A 17,844-nucleotide genomic window follows, 5' to 3' on the forward strand; every position below is an offset into this window, starting at 1 on the left:
GAGGTCTTGTTCTGATGGGCGGGGCCATGCTCAGTAAGTCTTTAATCCAATTTTCTGTTGAAGGGTGGGCTGTGTTCTCTCCCTGTTATTTGACCTGAGGCCAAACAAGGTGGAGCTAATGAAGATAATGATGACCTCCTTCAAAAGGTCCAATGCAAGCACTGCTACACTCAGTGCCCCTAACCCTGCAGCTGGCCACTGTCAACCCACACCTCTGCCAGAGACTTCTAGACACTCACAGGCAAGTCTGGGTTAGTCTCTTGTGGGGTCGTTGCTCCTTTCTCCTGGGCCCTTGTGCACACATGGTTCTGTTTGTGCCCTCGCAGAGTTTGTTTCCCTGGTCCTGTGTAAGTTCTGGTGGTTCTATGGTGGGTTAATGGCGATCTCCTCCAAGAGGGCTAATGCCATACCCAGGTCTACTGCACCCAGAGCCTCTGCCCCCGCAGCAGTCCACTGCTGATCCGTACCTCCTCAGGAGACACCCTAACACAGTTCTGCCTCAGTCTCTATAGGGTCTCTGGGTCCTGGTGCACACAAGGTATGTTTGCGCCCTCTAAGCATCTCCGGTGGGTATGGGGTTTGATTCTCATTAGCATCAGAAGATGCTAGGGAACCAATTTATTACTTTGAAAGCTGGTAAAAAAAGAATCAAGCATTTATCCTGTATTCCTAGTCAAACTATATCTCAGGGTAATCAAATAGTTAATGATGCAAAATTTCTCTTCATAGATGTACTTCAACTAATAAATGAAGGAATGACAGAATATCACCAATCTGCCATCCCTTTGAATTAACAGACCTAGACAATGATGATCAATAGTGTTAACAAAATGATGGGCAATAAGACATTATATGCCTCCCATCCAAAGTTAACAGTACCCTTAAGGGGGGGGTGGGGAAAGCCACTACTTCAATAAACAAACCTGAAGTCAGATCTAATCAAGCCTCTCTACATAACCAACAGCTTACATAAAATACACAAGACAGAGAATCATGTTAACACCACGTGGAAACAAACCAACAGCTTACATAAAATACACAAGACATAGAATCATGTTAACACCACGTGGAAACAACAGGAAAAAACCCAAACTATGGAAAATTCTACAGGCAAATAACCTAGTTTGTTCAAAAAATAAACTGCAAGAAAAAAAGAAAGATGAAAAGGAACTTAGAAATTAAAGGAAACTTAAGTGATGTCAAACAACTGAAATATCCAGACTTCACTTGGATTTGATTCAGCTGTTAAAAAAACTTTACAAAACAATTAGGAAAATGTGAAAGCTGGAAGGATATCTAATGATATTAATGACATTGCTTTCCTGAATGTGATATTATGATTACATTTTAAAAAGAAGTCTATCTTTTAGAGATTATATACTGATGTACATAGAGAAAAGTAAGGTAAAAAATTTCCTTCAAAATATTTTGGGAGCGATCTGTTTTTAATGTTTAAAAACAAATGGGAAGTGAGATCATGCTTCCCGCGGTGAAAGGTTAGCACAAGTGCCCTTTCTTGCTTTCTGCTGTAGTCCCAAGTGGTAGCTGCCTAAATGGGCAAGTTCATGAGACCCGGGAAGGTGGTGCTGGTCCTGGCCTGTTGCTACTCTGGATGCAAAGCAGTCATCGTGAAGAATATTGATGATGGCACCTTAGACTGACCCTACAGCCATGCTCTGGTGGCTGGAATCGATCACTATCCCTGCAAAGTGACAGCTTCCATGGGCAAGAAGAAAATCACCAAGAGGTCAAAGATCAAGTCTTTTGTCAAAGTTTATAATTATAGTCACCTCATGCCCACAAGGTACTCTCCTAATATCCCCTTGGACAAAACTGTTGTCAACAAGGATGTCTTCAGAGATCCGCTCTCAAACGCAGGGCTCCATGAGAGGCAAAGGTCAAGTTTGAGGAGAGACACAACACTGGCAAGAACAAATGGTTCTTCCAGAAGCTTTGGTTTTACATCTGTCCCAGTCATTAAAAACATTAAAAAAAAAAACAAACTGGACTCTATGATGATCTTTTATTTTTATCTAGTTTGTTTCACTTTTTCTATTTCATACTCAATGCTCCCATTTCATTTGGTATGTTTTCCCATTTCTCCATCACTCTCTATTTTTTTTTGATGTTCTTTCTCAAGCAAAGTATAGTAGAAAAGCTTTTGTATACACATATATATCTATATAGAATATGTATAATACACATATTTTAGAAGACTTATGAATTTTTGCCTAGCTAAAAAATTCATGACATTTTGATTCTACTTGTCTGACTCAGTCTGATAGAATGCTAGATTTCTAATTTATATTCACTCAAAATTTAGATATAGTTCCATATATTTTGGCATCTAGTATTACTGCTAGAAGTCTAGAAAGTTTATTATCTTAGTGATTAAAAAAAATGTGAATGAGGCTTGAAACTTCTAATCTAATTCTGAGAATATTAAGAAATATTATGCTGTTAAAAAAAAACAGGAAGTTAACAAGTGATACAGTATTAACTAAAGTACAGATTTTGTTCAAATCTTCACAAAATTTTATGTTAGTGTTCATTATTTGTTTTGACACCTTATTTAAGACTCCACATTATATTTAATTGCATTTAGCAGCTTCAGCTGCATGCAACAGATTCTGGTAAATTGTTTTTTCATTTTTATTCTATTACAAATATGTATTACAAATACGTAATTTCCCATGTTACGGGTTCTTAGATATACCCCTCATTTAAAAGTAGATATTTAATTTCCAAATACATGGGATTTTTAAAAGTATCTTTGATATTAATTTCTCATTTAAATGCTTTCTTCTCTGCAATCACCTTCTATGTTTTTCAGTCTTCTAACTTTATTGAGGCTTTCAAAGGCTAAGTTAAAGAGCTCTCTTGGTAAATGCACACTGTACTTGAAAATATGTGGGTTATTTTCAACTATCGTTTGATAGTGATCGCTAACCTAAATCCACAGAAATAAGAGAACAGATTCTGTATGATTTCTACACCTTTAAGACCATGAAATTTCTGCACCTGATCTTATGTCTCTGGGTATGTTCCAGTGTTTCCTAGTTTATAGTCAATGGGAACTTCAACAGAATCTGTATCCTACTGTTGTGTGAAAACTGTATAAATCTTTATTGTGTCAAATTGGTTTATAGTGCTTTTAAGGTATACTATATTCTACTTCTCTGTACAGTCATCCTATTAATTTCTGAGAGTTTGATATTGAAACTCCAACTAAAAATCTTAATTTATCTACTTAAAACAAATGACTGTAATATATACTGGGAATATATGTAACTTTGTCCTGTATTTTCCATGTCTCCTGTAAATGTGTTATCATATTTTCATAATTTAAAAAATAAGAAAGAACAACTTAAAAATATTTTAGGAAAGAGGTTAAAGAGATGAAGCAAGACTGACTATCAATCTATAACTGGTTAAGCTGGGGCATGGGTACCTGAAGGTTCTTTATAACAGTCATGCTATTTTAACATATACTTACAATTTTCCTTAATAAAATGTTAAAAAATAAAAAGGGCATTACACTGTAGTTTTTTCAATTGTTCTTTCCCTAAGTATACTTTCATTTACCTTACTCAATAGTAACTATTAGAGGTTAGGAAAATTTACTACTATAAGGCGCAAGAACAAGAATTAGGGTATAAACAAAAACTAATCATAGGAAAAGAAACAAAAGTAACTGCTTAGGCATATAAGCAATAAATGTATTATTTCCTAATGAAATGCTACTTTTATCAAGATATCAAAACCTCCTCCTTCCCCCTACCCCACCCGTCTCTCTTCCTGATGTCTACTTACTACTTTCCATCTTTCTTTGACCAGGATTCCAACACTGAGGATATCCGGCTGCTCTCCTCCTCCACTCATTGCAATTCACTGATGTGGTAGAATGGCTACACAGGCATCTGGCTCCCAAGGGTGGTTTCCATTTAACCTGAAACAAAAGAAACAGGAGCAGCATATCAGGAATAAATAATTAACACAAACATTCCAGCACCCAGAAGTACTACTAACCCTATACATTAATTAGATTGCTTGGCTGGAAAGGGGGAAATGCCAAATCTCGGTTCTAAAATCTGTTTAGTGCATATAAAAAAGTACTTACCTTTCCATTACAGAGCCCAGTGAGATAACCAAACATTAAAGAGGCATTATATTGAAAGTGAAGTCGCTCAGTCATGTCAGACTCTTTTTGTTGGTACAAAAGTAATTCTAGTTTCATACCATGAATTTTAAATCATTATATCTAGGTTCAAACACATTTTTCTTAATCAAAATAGGATCCATAACAATCAACACATTTTTGTCAATGAGAAATAAGTTAGTTTATTCCTGTAGTATAAAAATCTGTGCTTCAGGAATAGACAAAACTCTTGGAAAGCATTTTCTGCCTCCTGTGGCTGTGGAAGCATTTTCCCTGTAAAAAGTTGTCTAGAAGTTTGAAGAAGTTGAAGTCGGTTGCCACTGGTGAGAGGTCAGGTGAAGATGGTGGATACGGCAAACCTTCGTAGCCCAATTTGTTCAACTTTTGAAGCGTTGATTGTGCAATGTGCAGTCAGGCATCGTTGTGGAGAAGAACTGGGCCATTCTGTTGACCAATACTGGCTGTAGGTGTTGCAGTTTTTGGTGCGTCTCATCAGTTTGTTGACGGAGAAGGCGATGGCACCCCACTCCAGTACTCTTGCCTGGAAAATCCCATGGATGGAGGAGCCTGGTAGACTGCAGTCCATGGGGTCGCTCAGAGTCGGACACGACTGAGCGACTTCACTTATCACCTTCATGCATTGGAGAAGGAAATGGCAACCCACTCCAGTGTTCTTGCCTGGAGAATCCCAGGGACGGGGGAGCCTGGTGGGCTGCCGTCTATGGGGTCGCACAGGGTCGGACACGACTGAAGTGACTTAGCAGTAGCAGCAGCAGCATCAGTTTGTTGAACATACTTCTCAGATGTAACGGTTTCGCCAGAATTCAGAAAGCTGTAGTGGATCAGAAACAAGCAGCAGACACCAAACGATGACCATGACCTTTCTTTGGTGCAAGTTTGGCTTTGGGAAGTGCTTTGGAGTTTCCTGGACCAACCACCAAGCTGGTCATCCCTGGTTGTACTATAAAATGCACTATTCATCACACATCACAATCCAATTGGAAAATAGTTCATGTTGTTGTGTAGAATAAAAGAACATGGACACTGCAAAACGACAATTTTTCTGATTTGCAGTCAGCTCACGAACGTGAGACACCCACTCATTGAGCTTTTTCACCATTCCAATTTGCTTCAAATGCAGACCATGGAATGGTCAATGCTGAGTTATTCAGCAACTTCTTGCATAATTTTAAGAGGATCAGTTCTGATGATGGCTCTCAATTTACTGGCATCAACTTACGATGGCCAGCCACTATGCTCCTCATCTTCAAGGCTCTCGTCTCCTTTGCAAAATTTCCTGAACCACCACTGTGCATTCATTAGCAGTTGCTGGGTCAAATTCGTTGTTGATGTTGTGAGCTGTCTACCCTGCTCTATGACTCATTTTGAACACAAATTTAAAAAGCTCAAATTCACATTTTGTCTAACATCATTTCTATAGTCTAAAATAAATATAAAATAAACACCAAATAATAAATCATTAAAGTATCTTAAAATGAAGAAAGTGGGGAAAAACCACTAAACCATTCAGGTATGACCTAAATCAAATCCCTTATGATTATACAATGGAAGTGAGAAATAGATTTAAGGGACTAGATCTGAAACACAGAGTGCTGAATGAACTATGGACAGAGGTTTGTGACACTGTACAGGAGACAGGGATCAAGACCATCCCCAGGAAAAAGAAATGCAAAAAAGCAAAATGGCTGTCTGAGGAGGCCTTACAAATTGCTGTGAAGAGAAGTGAAAAGCAAAGGAGAAAAGCAAAGATATAAGCATATGAATGCAGAATTCCAAAGAATAGCAAGGAGAGACAAGAAAGCCTTTCACAGCCATCAATGCAAAGAAACAGAGGAAAACAATAGAATGGGAAAGACTAGAGATCTCTAAGGAAATCAGAGATACCAAGGGAATATTTCATGCAAAGATAGGCACAATAAAGGACAGAAATGGTATGGCCCTAACAGAAGCAGAAGATATTAAGAAGAGGTGGCAAGAATACACACAAGAACTGTACAAAAAAGATCTCCAAGACCCAGATAATCACCATGGTCTGCTCACTCATCAAGAGCCAGACATCCTGGAAAGTGAAGTCAAGTGGGCCTTAGGAAGCATCACTACAAACAAATCTAGTGGAGGTGATGGAATTCCAATGGAGCTATTTCAAATCCTGAAAGATGAAGCTGTGAAAGTGCTGCACTCAATATGCCAGCAAATTTGGAAAACTCAGCAGTGGCCACAGGACTGGAAAAGGTCAGTTTTCATTCCAATCCCAAAGAAAGGCAATGCCAAAGAATGCTCAAACTACCGCACAATTGCACTCATCTCACACGCTAGTAAGTAATGCTTAAAATTCTCCAAGCCAGGCTTCAGCAATACGTGAACCGTGAACTTCCAGATGTTCAAGCTGGTTTTAGAAAAGGCAGAGGAACCAGAGATCAAATTGCCAACATCCACTGGATCATCGAAAAAGCAAGAGAGTTCCAGAAAAACATCGATTTCTGCTTTATTGACTATGCCAAAGCCTTTGACTGTGTGGATCAAAATAAACTGTGGAAAATCCTGAAAGAGATGGGAATACCAGACCACTTGACCTGCCTCTTGAGAAATCTGTATGCAGGTCAGGAAGCAACAGTTGGAACTGGACATGGAACAACAGACTGGTTCCAAAGAGGAAAAGCAGTACGTCAAGGCTGTATATTGTCACCCTGCTTATTTAACTTACATGCAGAGTACATCATGCGAAATGCTGGGCTGGATGAAGCACAAGCTGGCATCAAGATTGCTGGGAGAAATATCAATAAGCTCAGATACACAGATGATACCACCCTTATGGCAGAAAGTGAAGAGGAACTAAAGAGCTTCTTGATGAAAGTGAAACAGGCGAGTGAAAAAGTTGGCTTAAAGCTCAATATTCAGAACTAAGATCATGGCATCTGGTCCCATCACTTCATGGCAAATAGATGGGGAAACAGTGAGAGGCTTTATTTTTTGGGGCTCCAAAATCACTGCAGATGGTGATTGCAGCCATGAAATTAAAAGACGCTTACTCCTTGAAAGGAAAGTTATGACCAACCTAGATAGCATATTAAAAAGCAGAAACATTACTTTGCCAACAAAGGTCCGTCTAGTCAAGGCTATGGTTTTTCCAGTAGTCATGTATGGATGTGACAGTTGGACTATAAAGAAAGCTGAGCACCGAAGAATTGATGCTTTTGTACTGTGGTGTTGGAGAAGACTCTTGAGAGTCCCTTGGACTGCAAGGAGATCCAACCAGTCCATCCTAAAGGAGATCAGTCCTGGGTGTTCATTGGAAGGTCTGACGTTGAAGGTGAAACTCCAATACCTGATGCGAAGAGCTGATTCATTTGAAAAGACACTGATGCTGGGAAAGATTGAGGGCAGGAGGAGAAGGGGAAGACAGAGGTTGAGATGGTTGGATGGTATCACCGACTCAACGGACATGAGTTTGGGTGGGCTCCAGGATTTGGTGATGGACAGGGAGGCCTGGCGCGCTGCAGCTCATGGCATTGCAAAGAGTCAGACAGGACTGAGTGACTGAATTGAACTGAATAAATTATTAGCAAAAAACATAATGCAATAAATGCACATTAAAGTGAAGTATAGCATAATTACATTTAAGAAGGCATCTCAAAATCAAATAACAAAGATCAACAATGCAAAACCGCAATTACTTTTGCACCATGCTAATACTGTTGAGAGTCCCTTAGCGACTCCTTAGAGACAGCAAGGAGTTCCAATCAGTCAATCCTAAAGGAAATCCATCCTGAATATTCATTGGAAGGACTGATGTTGAAGCTGAAGCTCCAATACTCTGGCCACCTGATGTGAAGAGCTGACTCACTGGAAAAGACCCTGATGCTGGGAAAGGTTGAGCACAGGAGGAGAATGGGGTGACAGAGGATAAGGTAGTTTGATGGCATCATCACTCAATGGACATGAATTTGAGCAAACTCCAAGAGACAATGAAGGACAGGGAAGCCTGGGGTGCTGCAATCCATGGGATAGCAAAGAGTCAGACATGACTGAGCAACTGAACAACAACAATACTTTGCAGCAACCTAATATTACAACTGGATTAAGCACAAGCTAGAATCAAGACTGCAGGGAGAAATATCAGTAACCTCAGATATACATATGACATCACCCTAATGGCAGAAAGTGAAGAGGAACTCAAAAGCCTCTTGAGGAAAGTGAAAGAGGAAAGTGAAAAAGCTGGCTTAAAACTCAACATTCAAAAAACTAACATCATGCCATCTGGTCCCATCACTTCATGGCAAATAAATGGGGAAACAATGGAAAAAGTGAAAGACTTTATTTTCTTGGGCTCCAAAATCACTGCAGATGGTGACTGCTGCCATTAAATTAAAAGACGCTTGCTCCTTGGAAGAGAAGCTATGATAAACCTAGATAGCATATTAAAAAGCAGAAACATTACTTTGCTGATGAAGGTCCGTCTAGTCAAAGCTATGGTTTTTCCAGTAGTTATGTATGGATATGAGAGTTGGACCATAAAGAAAGCTGAGCTTCAAAGAATTGATGCTTTTGAACTGTGGTGTTGGAGAAGACTCTTGAGAGTCCCTTGGACTGCAAGGAGATCCAACCAGTCCATCCTAAAGGAAATCAGTCCTGAATATTCATTGGAAGGACTGATGCTGGAGCTGAAACTCCAATACTTCAGCCACCTGACACGAAGAACTGACTCATTTGAAAAGACCCTGATGCTGGGAAAGACTGAGGGTGGGAGAAGAAGGGGACGACAGAGGATGAGATGGTTGGATGACATCACTGATTTGATAGACATGAGTTTGAGTAAGCCCTAGGGGTTGGTAATGGACAGGGAAGCCTGGCATGCTGCAGTCCATGGGGTTGCAAAGAGTCAGACATGACTGAGCAACTGAACTGAACTGAACTGAATACTACTACACAAATATAACTTACAATAACTGAGATTGCTAGACTATAGGGCAAGCATGGTGCCAATGGCAGTTGACTCAGACTACTACCCTTAGTCCAACCTTTTACTAAGAAAAAAAATACCTAATTTACAATAGCTTACAGTTTAATAAGTTGCAAGATAGAGCTTAACATCACCAGAGCTAATAAAATTTTAATGTTACATAATGCACTTGAAATGCATAGGAAATAAACATGAGCCACAGGAAATAAACATGAGCCACAGAAAATGGCTGTTTATTAAACCCAATGCCAAAATACAGTCTAGTTAAACTACTGAATTTTAAATGGGAAAAAAAATACACTGGACACAGGTGCAGAAAGTCCAAATTACACATAAGGGGGAAAAATCAGTCTGAGAACAGACATCAGTACAAACAGCTTATAATATATTTAAGTATCCAAGGAAATGTGAGCCAAGCATGGTCTACCCTGCCAAAGTAACCTTCAAGGTAGGCTAAGGGAAGTAGTTATGAACACACAGAACCCAAATAATACTGGTCCTAAGAAATGCCGCTAGGAATCAACTACATAACAAGTATCAGACAGATTACAGTAGAAGATTTAACATGAGGATTGATCTGAGAAGACCTAAAATCAATGACAACCCAGCAGCAATAAGAACCCCTGCCTTCAGACTGCAAACTCTAAACATCATATCCCACTGAAAGAAATCAGGGCTCTTTGGAGAAATGTCTTATTCCAGGTCTGGCACAGGAAATTATGCACATTCAACCTGGTGCATCTCATCAAGTAAGAAAGCAAAAATGTTAACAACACTAGTATTAACAAATCAAAAGGAAATCAGAGACAAGGGAAGGAATTCTCATTTGTCAAAGATGAAACAATTTGAGCATATACAAGAATACAATGATTGAAAAACATCAAAAATATAAATACATACATATATATATATATATATATATATATATACACACACACACACACCCATGAGTTCACAATGACACTCAAATAAGAAAAAAGAATATTAGAGGTCAATTTTCAAGATTGCGTGGGCACAACTCGTTATTCTAATAATTGGCAAATAAACAGAAAGAATCAAACATTTATCCTGCCTTTCTAGTATAAACAGTATTTTGGGGAGACAAAAAAGATGAGGAGGGTTACTTTTCCTTAGAGAACAGTCACAGCTAATAAATGCAGGAGAACTTATAGATTTAGAAAATCAACATTTTCCAATCCCTGGTTACATAATGAATCTAGACAATGACCATCAATGGCTGCTAAAGCCATAATGTAACAAGCGGATGGAGAACTTTAATATGGAAGGATCAAGTTGAACTCATTGGTAATCCTTAACATCACTAAAAGCCAGGACAATGAAACAAGAAGTGCTTCTTGATGCAACAAATGCATCACCTATGAAGTCTCTTGCCTTGAAACAAACAAACAAACAAAAAACCCTTAAATCTAGTCAAGCTTTTAGATTTGATTATAAGTTTACAAAAACAAGGGTGATCGAGGTACATGATAAATGACAACATGAAGATATAATGAGCTAAATTCATGATGACGGAGATCCTAAAGAACAAAATGGCCCATATAAATGACAAAATGACCCAAAACAAATGGCATGGAAAATAATAAAAGCTTTACACTGCACATTATAAGAAATAAGATATATATATCAACCTAAAGCAGCAACTAGCAATTGGACCACCTCATGCGAAGAGCTGACTCATTGGAAAAGACCCTGATGCTGGGAGGGATTGGGGGCAGGAGGAGAAGGGGACGACAGAGGATGAGATAACTAGATGGCATCACCGACTCAATGGACATGAGTCTGAGTGAACTCCGGGAGTTGGTGATGGACAGGGAGGCCTGGCGTGCTGCGATTCATGGGGTTGCAAAGAGTCGGACACGACTGAGCGACTGAACTAAACTGACTGAAGCATGTACTGAGTGAGCAACAATTGGTAATTTTGTAGGGTGTAATAACAGTAGTGTAGTTATGTTTATAAAGTCTTTCTCTGTAAGAGATACATAAATTACCAATGCAAAAAGTGATAAAAGGTCTTGAAAGTGAAAGTGTCTCTTTGTGACCCCATGGATTGTAGTCCAACAGGCTCCTCTGTGTCCATGGAATTCTCCATGCAAGAATACTTGAGTGGGTACCCATTTCACTTCTCCAGAGGCTCTTCTCAACCCAGGGATCAAACCCCAGTCAGGATCCTGCATGGCATGCAGATTCTTTACCATCTGAGCCACCAGGGAAGCAAAGTGATAAAAGCTCTTAGATTTGCCTTAAAACACTCTAAGGGGAAAAGGAGTTGTATTGGGGACAGAGGATCAAATGACATAAAAATAACAGAATTTTCATAAATTTTGTATGATGGGTACATGTAAATCCATTATACTATTTCTCAGTATATCTGCCATATTATATATTAAAAGTAAAAAACAAAAGATACATAGATTAAAAAGATCTAGAGTTCGTTCTAACAAATGGAGCTAAGACAAGTACATACTCATATGCAAGAAGAATGAATTTGTACCCCTACCTAACATCATACATAAAAGTTAACTCAAAATGGATCAAAGACCTAAATATAGAAGCTAAAACTATATGAAACTCTTGGAAGAAAACACTGGCAGAAGTTTTCACTGGCCTTGGATTAAGCAATGATTTCTTAGATATGACACCTAAAGCACAACAAAGCAAAGAAAATATATAAATTGGAATCCATCAAAATTTTTAAAATTTTATATGCCAAAAGACAACCTATGAAAGTGTCGGAAATAACTGCAAACTATATATCTGATATGTGGCTAGTACCCAGAATATATAAAGAATAATTCAACAAAACGAAAGTCAATAATTCAATTTAAAAACGGGCAAAAGGCCTGAATAAATATTTCTCCAAAAATATATACAAATAGCTAAAAAGCACATGAAAAAAATGCTCAAAATCTCTAGTCATTCAGTCAGTTCAGTCGCTCAGTCGTGTCCGACTCTTTGCGACCCCATGAATCACAGCATGCCAGGCCTCTCTGTCCATCACCAACTCCCGGAGTTCACTCAGACTCACGTCCATCAAGTCAGTACAGAACTACAAATCAAAAGCACATGAAAAATTGCCTCATACCCATTAGAATGGCCACCATTAAAAGAAAGTATCAAGTGGTGACAAGGATGTGGAGACATTGGAACACTTGTACACTGTGAGTGAGGATATAAAATGATGCAGCCACTATGAAAAATAGTTTGGGAGTTGTTAAAAAATTAAGTAGTCAATTCCCATATGATTTAGCAATTCCACTTCAGGGTATATACCCCAAAAATTGAAAGCAAGGACTCAGACAAATATATTTGTGCACTCCAGCCCATAGCAGCATTATTCACAATAGCCATAAGGTGGAAGCAGCCCACACATCCATCTACAGATGTATGGATAAAGAAAATGTGGACTATACATACAATTTAATACTATTCAGTCTTAAAAAAGAAATCCTATCACATACTGCAACATGGCTGAGTGATAAAGCTAGTGACCAAACAACAAATACTTTTATAATTCCATTTATATGAGATATCCAGAGTAGTCAAACTCATGAAAATAGAAGAATGGTGGTTACTATGGGCAAGTGGAGAGAGGGGGGAAAGGGGCACTGTTGTTCAATAGGTACAGAATTTTAGCTTTGCAAGATAAAGAACTTTTAGAAATCTATTTTGAAACAGTAATAAATACACTTAACACAACTGAATGGTATACTTAAAAATGATGAGGATGGTAAATTTTGTTGTGTGTTCCTTATCACAGTAAAAAAAAAAAAAACAAAACTATGGGCCCCCTAGAGGAGAATCTGGTAATATTCAGCATAATAAGATAATTTACATTTAAACTCCAATCTAGCAGGGCTTCCCAGGTGGTGCTTGTGGTAAAGAACCCACCTACCAATGCAGGGGACATAAGTGATGCAGGTTTGATCCCTGGGTCGGGAAGATCCACTGGAGGAGAGCATGGCAACCCACTCCAGTATTCTTGCCTGGAGAATCCCATGGACAGGGGAGTCTAGCAGGCTACAGTCCACAGAGTAGCAAAGAATCGCACACGACTGAAGCGATTTAGCATGCACTCCAGCAATTCCACTTCAGGGAACCTATTTCCAAGGTACCATGGTGAAAGTATGTGAAATGAATTCTTCATAAGCCTTTTCACTATAACATTATTTGTAATTACAAAAAAACAGGGGAAAACTAACAGTCCATATTGGTTGAATATACAATGTTTCACTAAGGTAATGGAGAACTAGTCCAGGAATAACAGATATATTGACACAGAGTGACTTTCAGGATAAATTGTTAAGTGAAAAAAAAAAAAGATGCAGTGATGTGTTTACAGTATACTACCTTTTATGTAAAAGGGTAAATGTTAAGTATATTAGCATATTTGCTTTCATTTTTTTTTAAAGGAAGGAAAATCCAAAAAGTGATAAAAATGATAGCAGAGATCAGTAAATTTTTTTCAGTAAAGGGACAAATAATAAATATTTCAGTTTTTACAAGCCATATAACCTGTCATAGCTACTCAGCTTGGCCGTTTTAGCACAAAAGAAGACAAAGACAATACATAAACAAAAGAGTATGTGTTCCAACAAAAATTCATTTACAAAAAGAGATAGGTGGCCAAATGTGGCCCGCAGGTTATTGTTTGCCAACCTTTCCCAGGAGAAACTATGATGGAGGGGATACAGATAGAAGTTAAGACTTCAAAGAATGTACTTTGTGATAGAGTTTAGATTCTGGAATGAAAATTGTTGTTTTACATACGAGAAAAAAATTCCTATACTCCAAATTCAAGAAAGTACCATAGCAACAAGTACTCTGGTCACTTGACGCGAAGAGCCAACTCAGTGAAAAGACACTGATGCTGGGAAAGATTGAGGGCAGGAGGAAAAGAGGGCATCGGAGGGTGAAATGGTTGGCTAGCATCACTGACCCAATGGACATGAGTTTGAGCAAATTCCAGGAGATAGTGAAGGACAGGGAAGCCTGGAGTGCTGCAGTCCATGGGGTCGTAAAAGAGTCGGACTCGACTTAGCAACTGAACAATAATAGCAAAAAGTAATCATCAGAACCTGCTTTAAACTCATCCCAGTCTTATCAATGACAGCTTCAAACTAGTAACCACAATTCAGAAGGTCAACCAACACAACCACATTTCATAACCACATTTGTTTATCAAAAGTTCAACCACTTCCTAAACAGTCCCACTTCACCAATCCCTGAACTCTAAGTTTCACAGCTCTCCTCTGAATGAGAGCAATAATTTAGCATTTTGTTCAGACACTAAGTGGTGACTTCTTTGTTCAAGACAATTAAAAGATAAATCAAGAGAAAAAAATACTAAAAATGAAAGGACTACAATCTCTAAAAATTAAAAATAAACCAAGAACCCTCTGCATATCAAGTATGCGGCATTATCACACAGAAAATAACTCAAGGGGCTTTATTTTGATTGCATAACTCCTAATCAGATATATCTTAAGTAAAAAAAGAATTATAAAGAAATCTTAAAACTACATTTTGTAGTTCTACTATTAGAAATGATATCAATTCTGTTATTTAAAACCTATTATAGAGCTTCCCTAGTAGCTTAGTTGGTAAAGAATCTGCCTGCAACGCAGGAGACCCAGTTTTGATCCCTGGGTCAGGAAGGTCCCCTGGAGGAAGAAATGGCAGCCCACTCAAATACTCCTGCCTGGAGAAGTCCATGGACAGAGGAGCCTGGCAGGCCACAGTCCATGGGATCACAGAGTCAGACGCAACTGTGTGACTAACTTTCACTTTTCATAGGTATATTGCAAGGCAGAAAAAAAAAATCTAAAATAATGGCTAAAATGACCTCTCAAAAGTTTTGTGAAAGACATAAAACAATAGACTGAAGAACCTTAATTAAACAGGATAGGCACACAGGATAGAAAATAATCCATTTCCAAACACATCAAAACCAAACTGCTAAAAATTAAACACAAAGAAAAACTTGATTTCCCTGGTGATCCAGTGGTTAAGAATCCATCTTCCAGTACAGAGAACCTGGATGTGATCCCTGGGTGGGGAACTAATACTCCACCTGCCACAGGGCAACTAAGCCTGCACACCACAACTACTGAGCCTGTGCAACTCAACCAAGGCCATGCAACTGCAACTCCTGAGGCCACGTGCCACAACCACAGAATCCATGGGCTGCAGCAAAAGATTCCGACTGGCAAGTAAGCCTCCACGTGGCCATAAATAAACAAATGGTTTTTTAAAAACAGCCAGAGAAAAATGACATATTCCTTACTGGGAACACTAATTCAATTGACTGTGACTTTCTCATAATAAAACATGGAGGTCAACAAGAAACAGAAAAACATGTTTAAACTACTTAAAGTAAAAAAGCACTGTCAACCAGAATTCATGCCCAGAGAAAATATCCTTCAGGGATAAGGACACTCTTAGATAAATGAAAATTAAGGTTATGTATTGTCAGCAGAGCTGCTGTGAAAGGTTCACCAAAGAAATTTCTTCAGAGAAAAAAAAAATATGACAGAGGGGAAGCTGGACTAATAGGAATGAATGAAGAAAGACAGAAATCTAGGTAAATACAATAGACTAATCTCTTAATTTAAAAAAACCATGCTTGAAAACTAAGAGCTAAAATTCTAACACTATCTAAAACGATTTTCAATGTATACAGATATAACAAGACAATGCTAGTGGAGGTGATGGAATTCCAGTGGAGCTATTTCAAATCCTAAAAGATGATGCTGTGAAAGTGCTGCACTCAATATGCCAGCAAGTTTGGAAAACTCAGCAGTGACCACAGGACTGGAAAAGGTCAGTTTTCACTCCAATCCCAAAGAAAGGTAATCCCCAAAAATGCTCAAACTACCACACAATTGTACTCACCTCACACACTAGTAAAGTAATGCTCAAAATTCTTCAAGCCAGGCTTCAACAATACGTGAACCATGAACTTTCAGATGTTCAAGCTGGTTTTAGAAAAGGCAGAGGAACCAGAGATCAAATTGCCAACATCTGCTAGATCATTAAAAAAGTAAGAGAGTTCCAGAAAAACATCTATTTCTGCTTTATTGACTATGCCAAAGCCTTTAACTGTGTGGATCACAATAAACTCTGGAAAATTCTTGAAGAGATGGGAATACCAGACCACTTGACCTGCCTCTTGAGAAATCTGTATGCAGGTCAGGAAGCAACAGCTGGAACTAGACATGGAACAACAGACTGGTTCCAAATAGGAAAAGGAGTATGTCAAGGCTGTATACTGTCACCCTGCTTATTTAACTTATATGCAGAGTACATCATGTGCTTGGGCTAGATGAAGCACAAGCTGGAGATTGCTGGGAGAAATATCAATAACCTCAGATATGCAAGGAGAAGGCAATGGCACCCACTCCAGTACTCTTGCCTGGAGAATCCCATGGATGGAGAAGCCTGGTAGGCTGCACTCCATGGGGTCGCTAAGAGTCAGACACGACTTCACTTTCACTTTCACTTTTCACTTTCATGCATCATTGGAGAAGGAAATGGCAACCCACTCCAGTGTTCTTGCCTGGAGAATCCCAGGGACGGGGAGCCTGGAGGGCTGCCATCTATGGGGTTGCACAGAGTTGGACACGACTGAAGCAACTTAGCTGCAGCAGTAGCAACAGATATGCAGATGACACAGCCCTTGTGGCAGAAAATGAGTAAGAACTAAAGAGCCTCATGATGAAAGTGAAAGAGGAGAGTGAAAAGTTGGCTTGAAGCTCAACATTCAGAAAACTAAGATCATGGCATCTGGTCCCATCATTTCATGACAAATATATGGGGAAAAGGTGGAAACAGTGGCTCACTTTATTTTGGGGGGCTCCAAAATCACTGCAGGTGGTGACTGCAGCCAAGAAATTTAAAAGACGCTTACTCTTTGGAAGGAAAGTTATGACCAACCTCGATAGCATATTAAAAAGCAGAAACATTACTTTGCCAAAAAAGGTCCGTCTAGTCAAGGCTATGGTTTTTCCAGTAGTCATGTATGGATGTGACAGTTGGACTATAAAGAAAGCTGAGCGCCAAAGAATTGATGCTTTTGAACTGTGGTGTTGGAGAAGACTCTTGAGAGTCCTTGGACTGCAAGGAGATCCAACCAGTCCATCCTAAAGGAGGTCAATCCTGAGTGTTCATTGGAAGGACTGAGGTTGAAGCTGAAACTCCAATACTTTGGCCACCTGATGCGAAGAGCTGACTCATTTGAGAAGACCCTGATCTTGGGAAAGATTGAATGCAGGAGAAGGGGACGACAGAGGATGAGATGGTTGGATGGCATCACCAACTCAATGGATGTGAGATTAGGTAGACTCCGGGAGTTGGTGATGGACAGGGAGGCCTGGCGTGCTGCGGTCCATGGGCTCACAAAGAGTCGGACACAACTGAGCGACTGGACTGAACTGGACAAGACAATCACAATGAAAAGACAGAACAGTAAAGAGACCTGTATGACAGTGATTAGACTTCTGTACTCTACCTGATGTGGTGATATAATAATTCTAGTAGATTGTGGAAATTAAGTAGGTATATTGTAAACCCTAGAAGAACCATTCAAAAAGAACTATATAAAAAAGATATAATAAAAAGTAAAAGAGATGAAATATACAGTGGAAAGCCAAAACATGTTAAGATAATTCAAAAAAAGCTAAGAAAG

General features: G+C 39.0%; 1 protein-coding gene and 1 pseudogene across 8 annotated transcripts in view; one reads left to right on the forward strand and one right to left on the reverse strand.

Annotated features, from left to right (window-relative positions):
- Window positions 1–17,844, reverse strand: part of TTBK2 (tau tubulin kinase 2) — a 137,199-nt gene that overhangs the window by 94,304 nt on the left and 25,051 nt on the right. For all 8 annotated transcript variants that reach the window (XM_070797370.1, XM_070797374.1, XM_019968613.2 and 5 more), the window contains one exon: window positions 3,814–3,949. In XM_070797370.1, coding sequence (XP_070653471.1) covers window positions 3,814–3,882 — 69 coding nt within the window. In that variant the 5' untranslated portion in view covers window positions 3,883–3,949. The remainder of the gene's footprint in view (window positions 1–3,813; window positions 3,950–17,844) is intronic.
- LOC109564996 (large ribosomal subunit protein eL27-like) lies at window positions 1,535–1,981 on the forward strand (annotated as a pseudogene).

The sequence above is a fragment of the Bos indicus genome, chromosome 10, assembly GCF_029378745.1.
Source record: "Bos indicus isolate NIAB-ARS_2022 breed Sahiwal x Tharparkar chromosome 10, NIAB-ARS_B.indTharparkar_mat_pri_1.0, whole genome shotgun sequence".
NCBI classification, from domain to species: Eukaryota; Metazoa; Chordata; class Mammalia; order Artiodactyla; family Bovidae; genus Bos; species Bos indicus.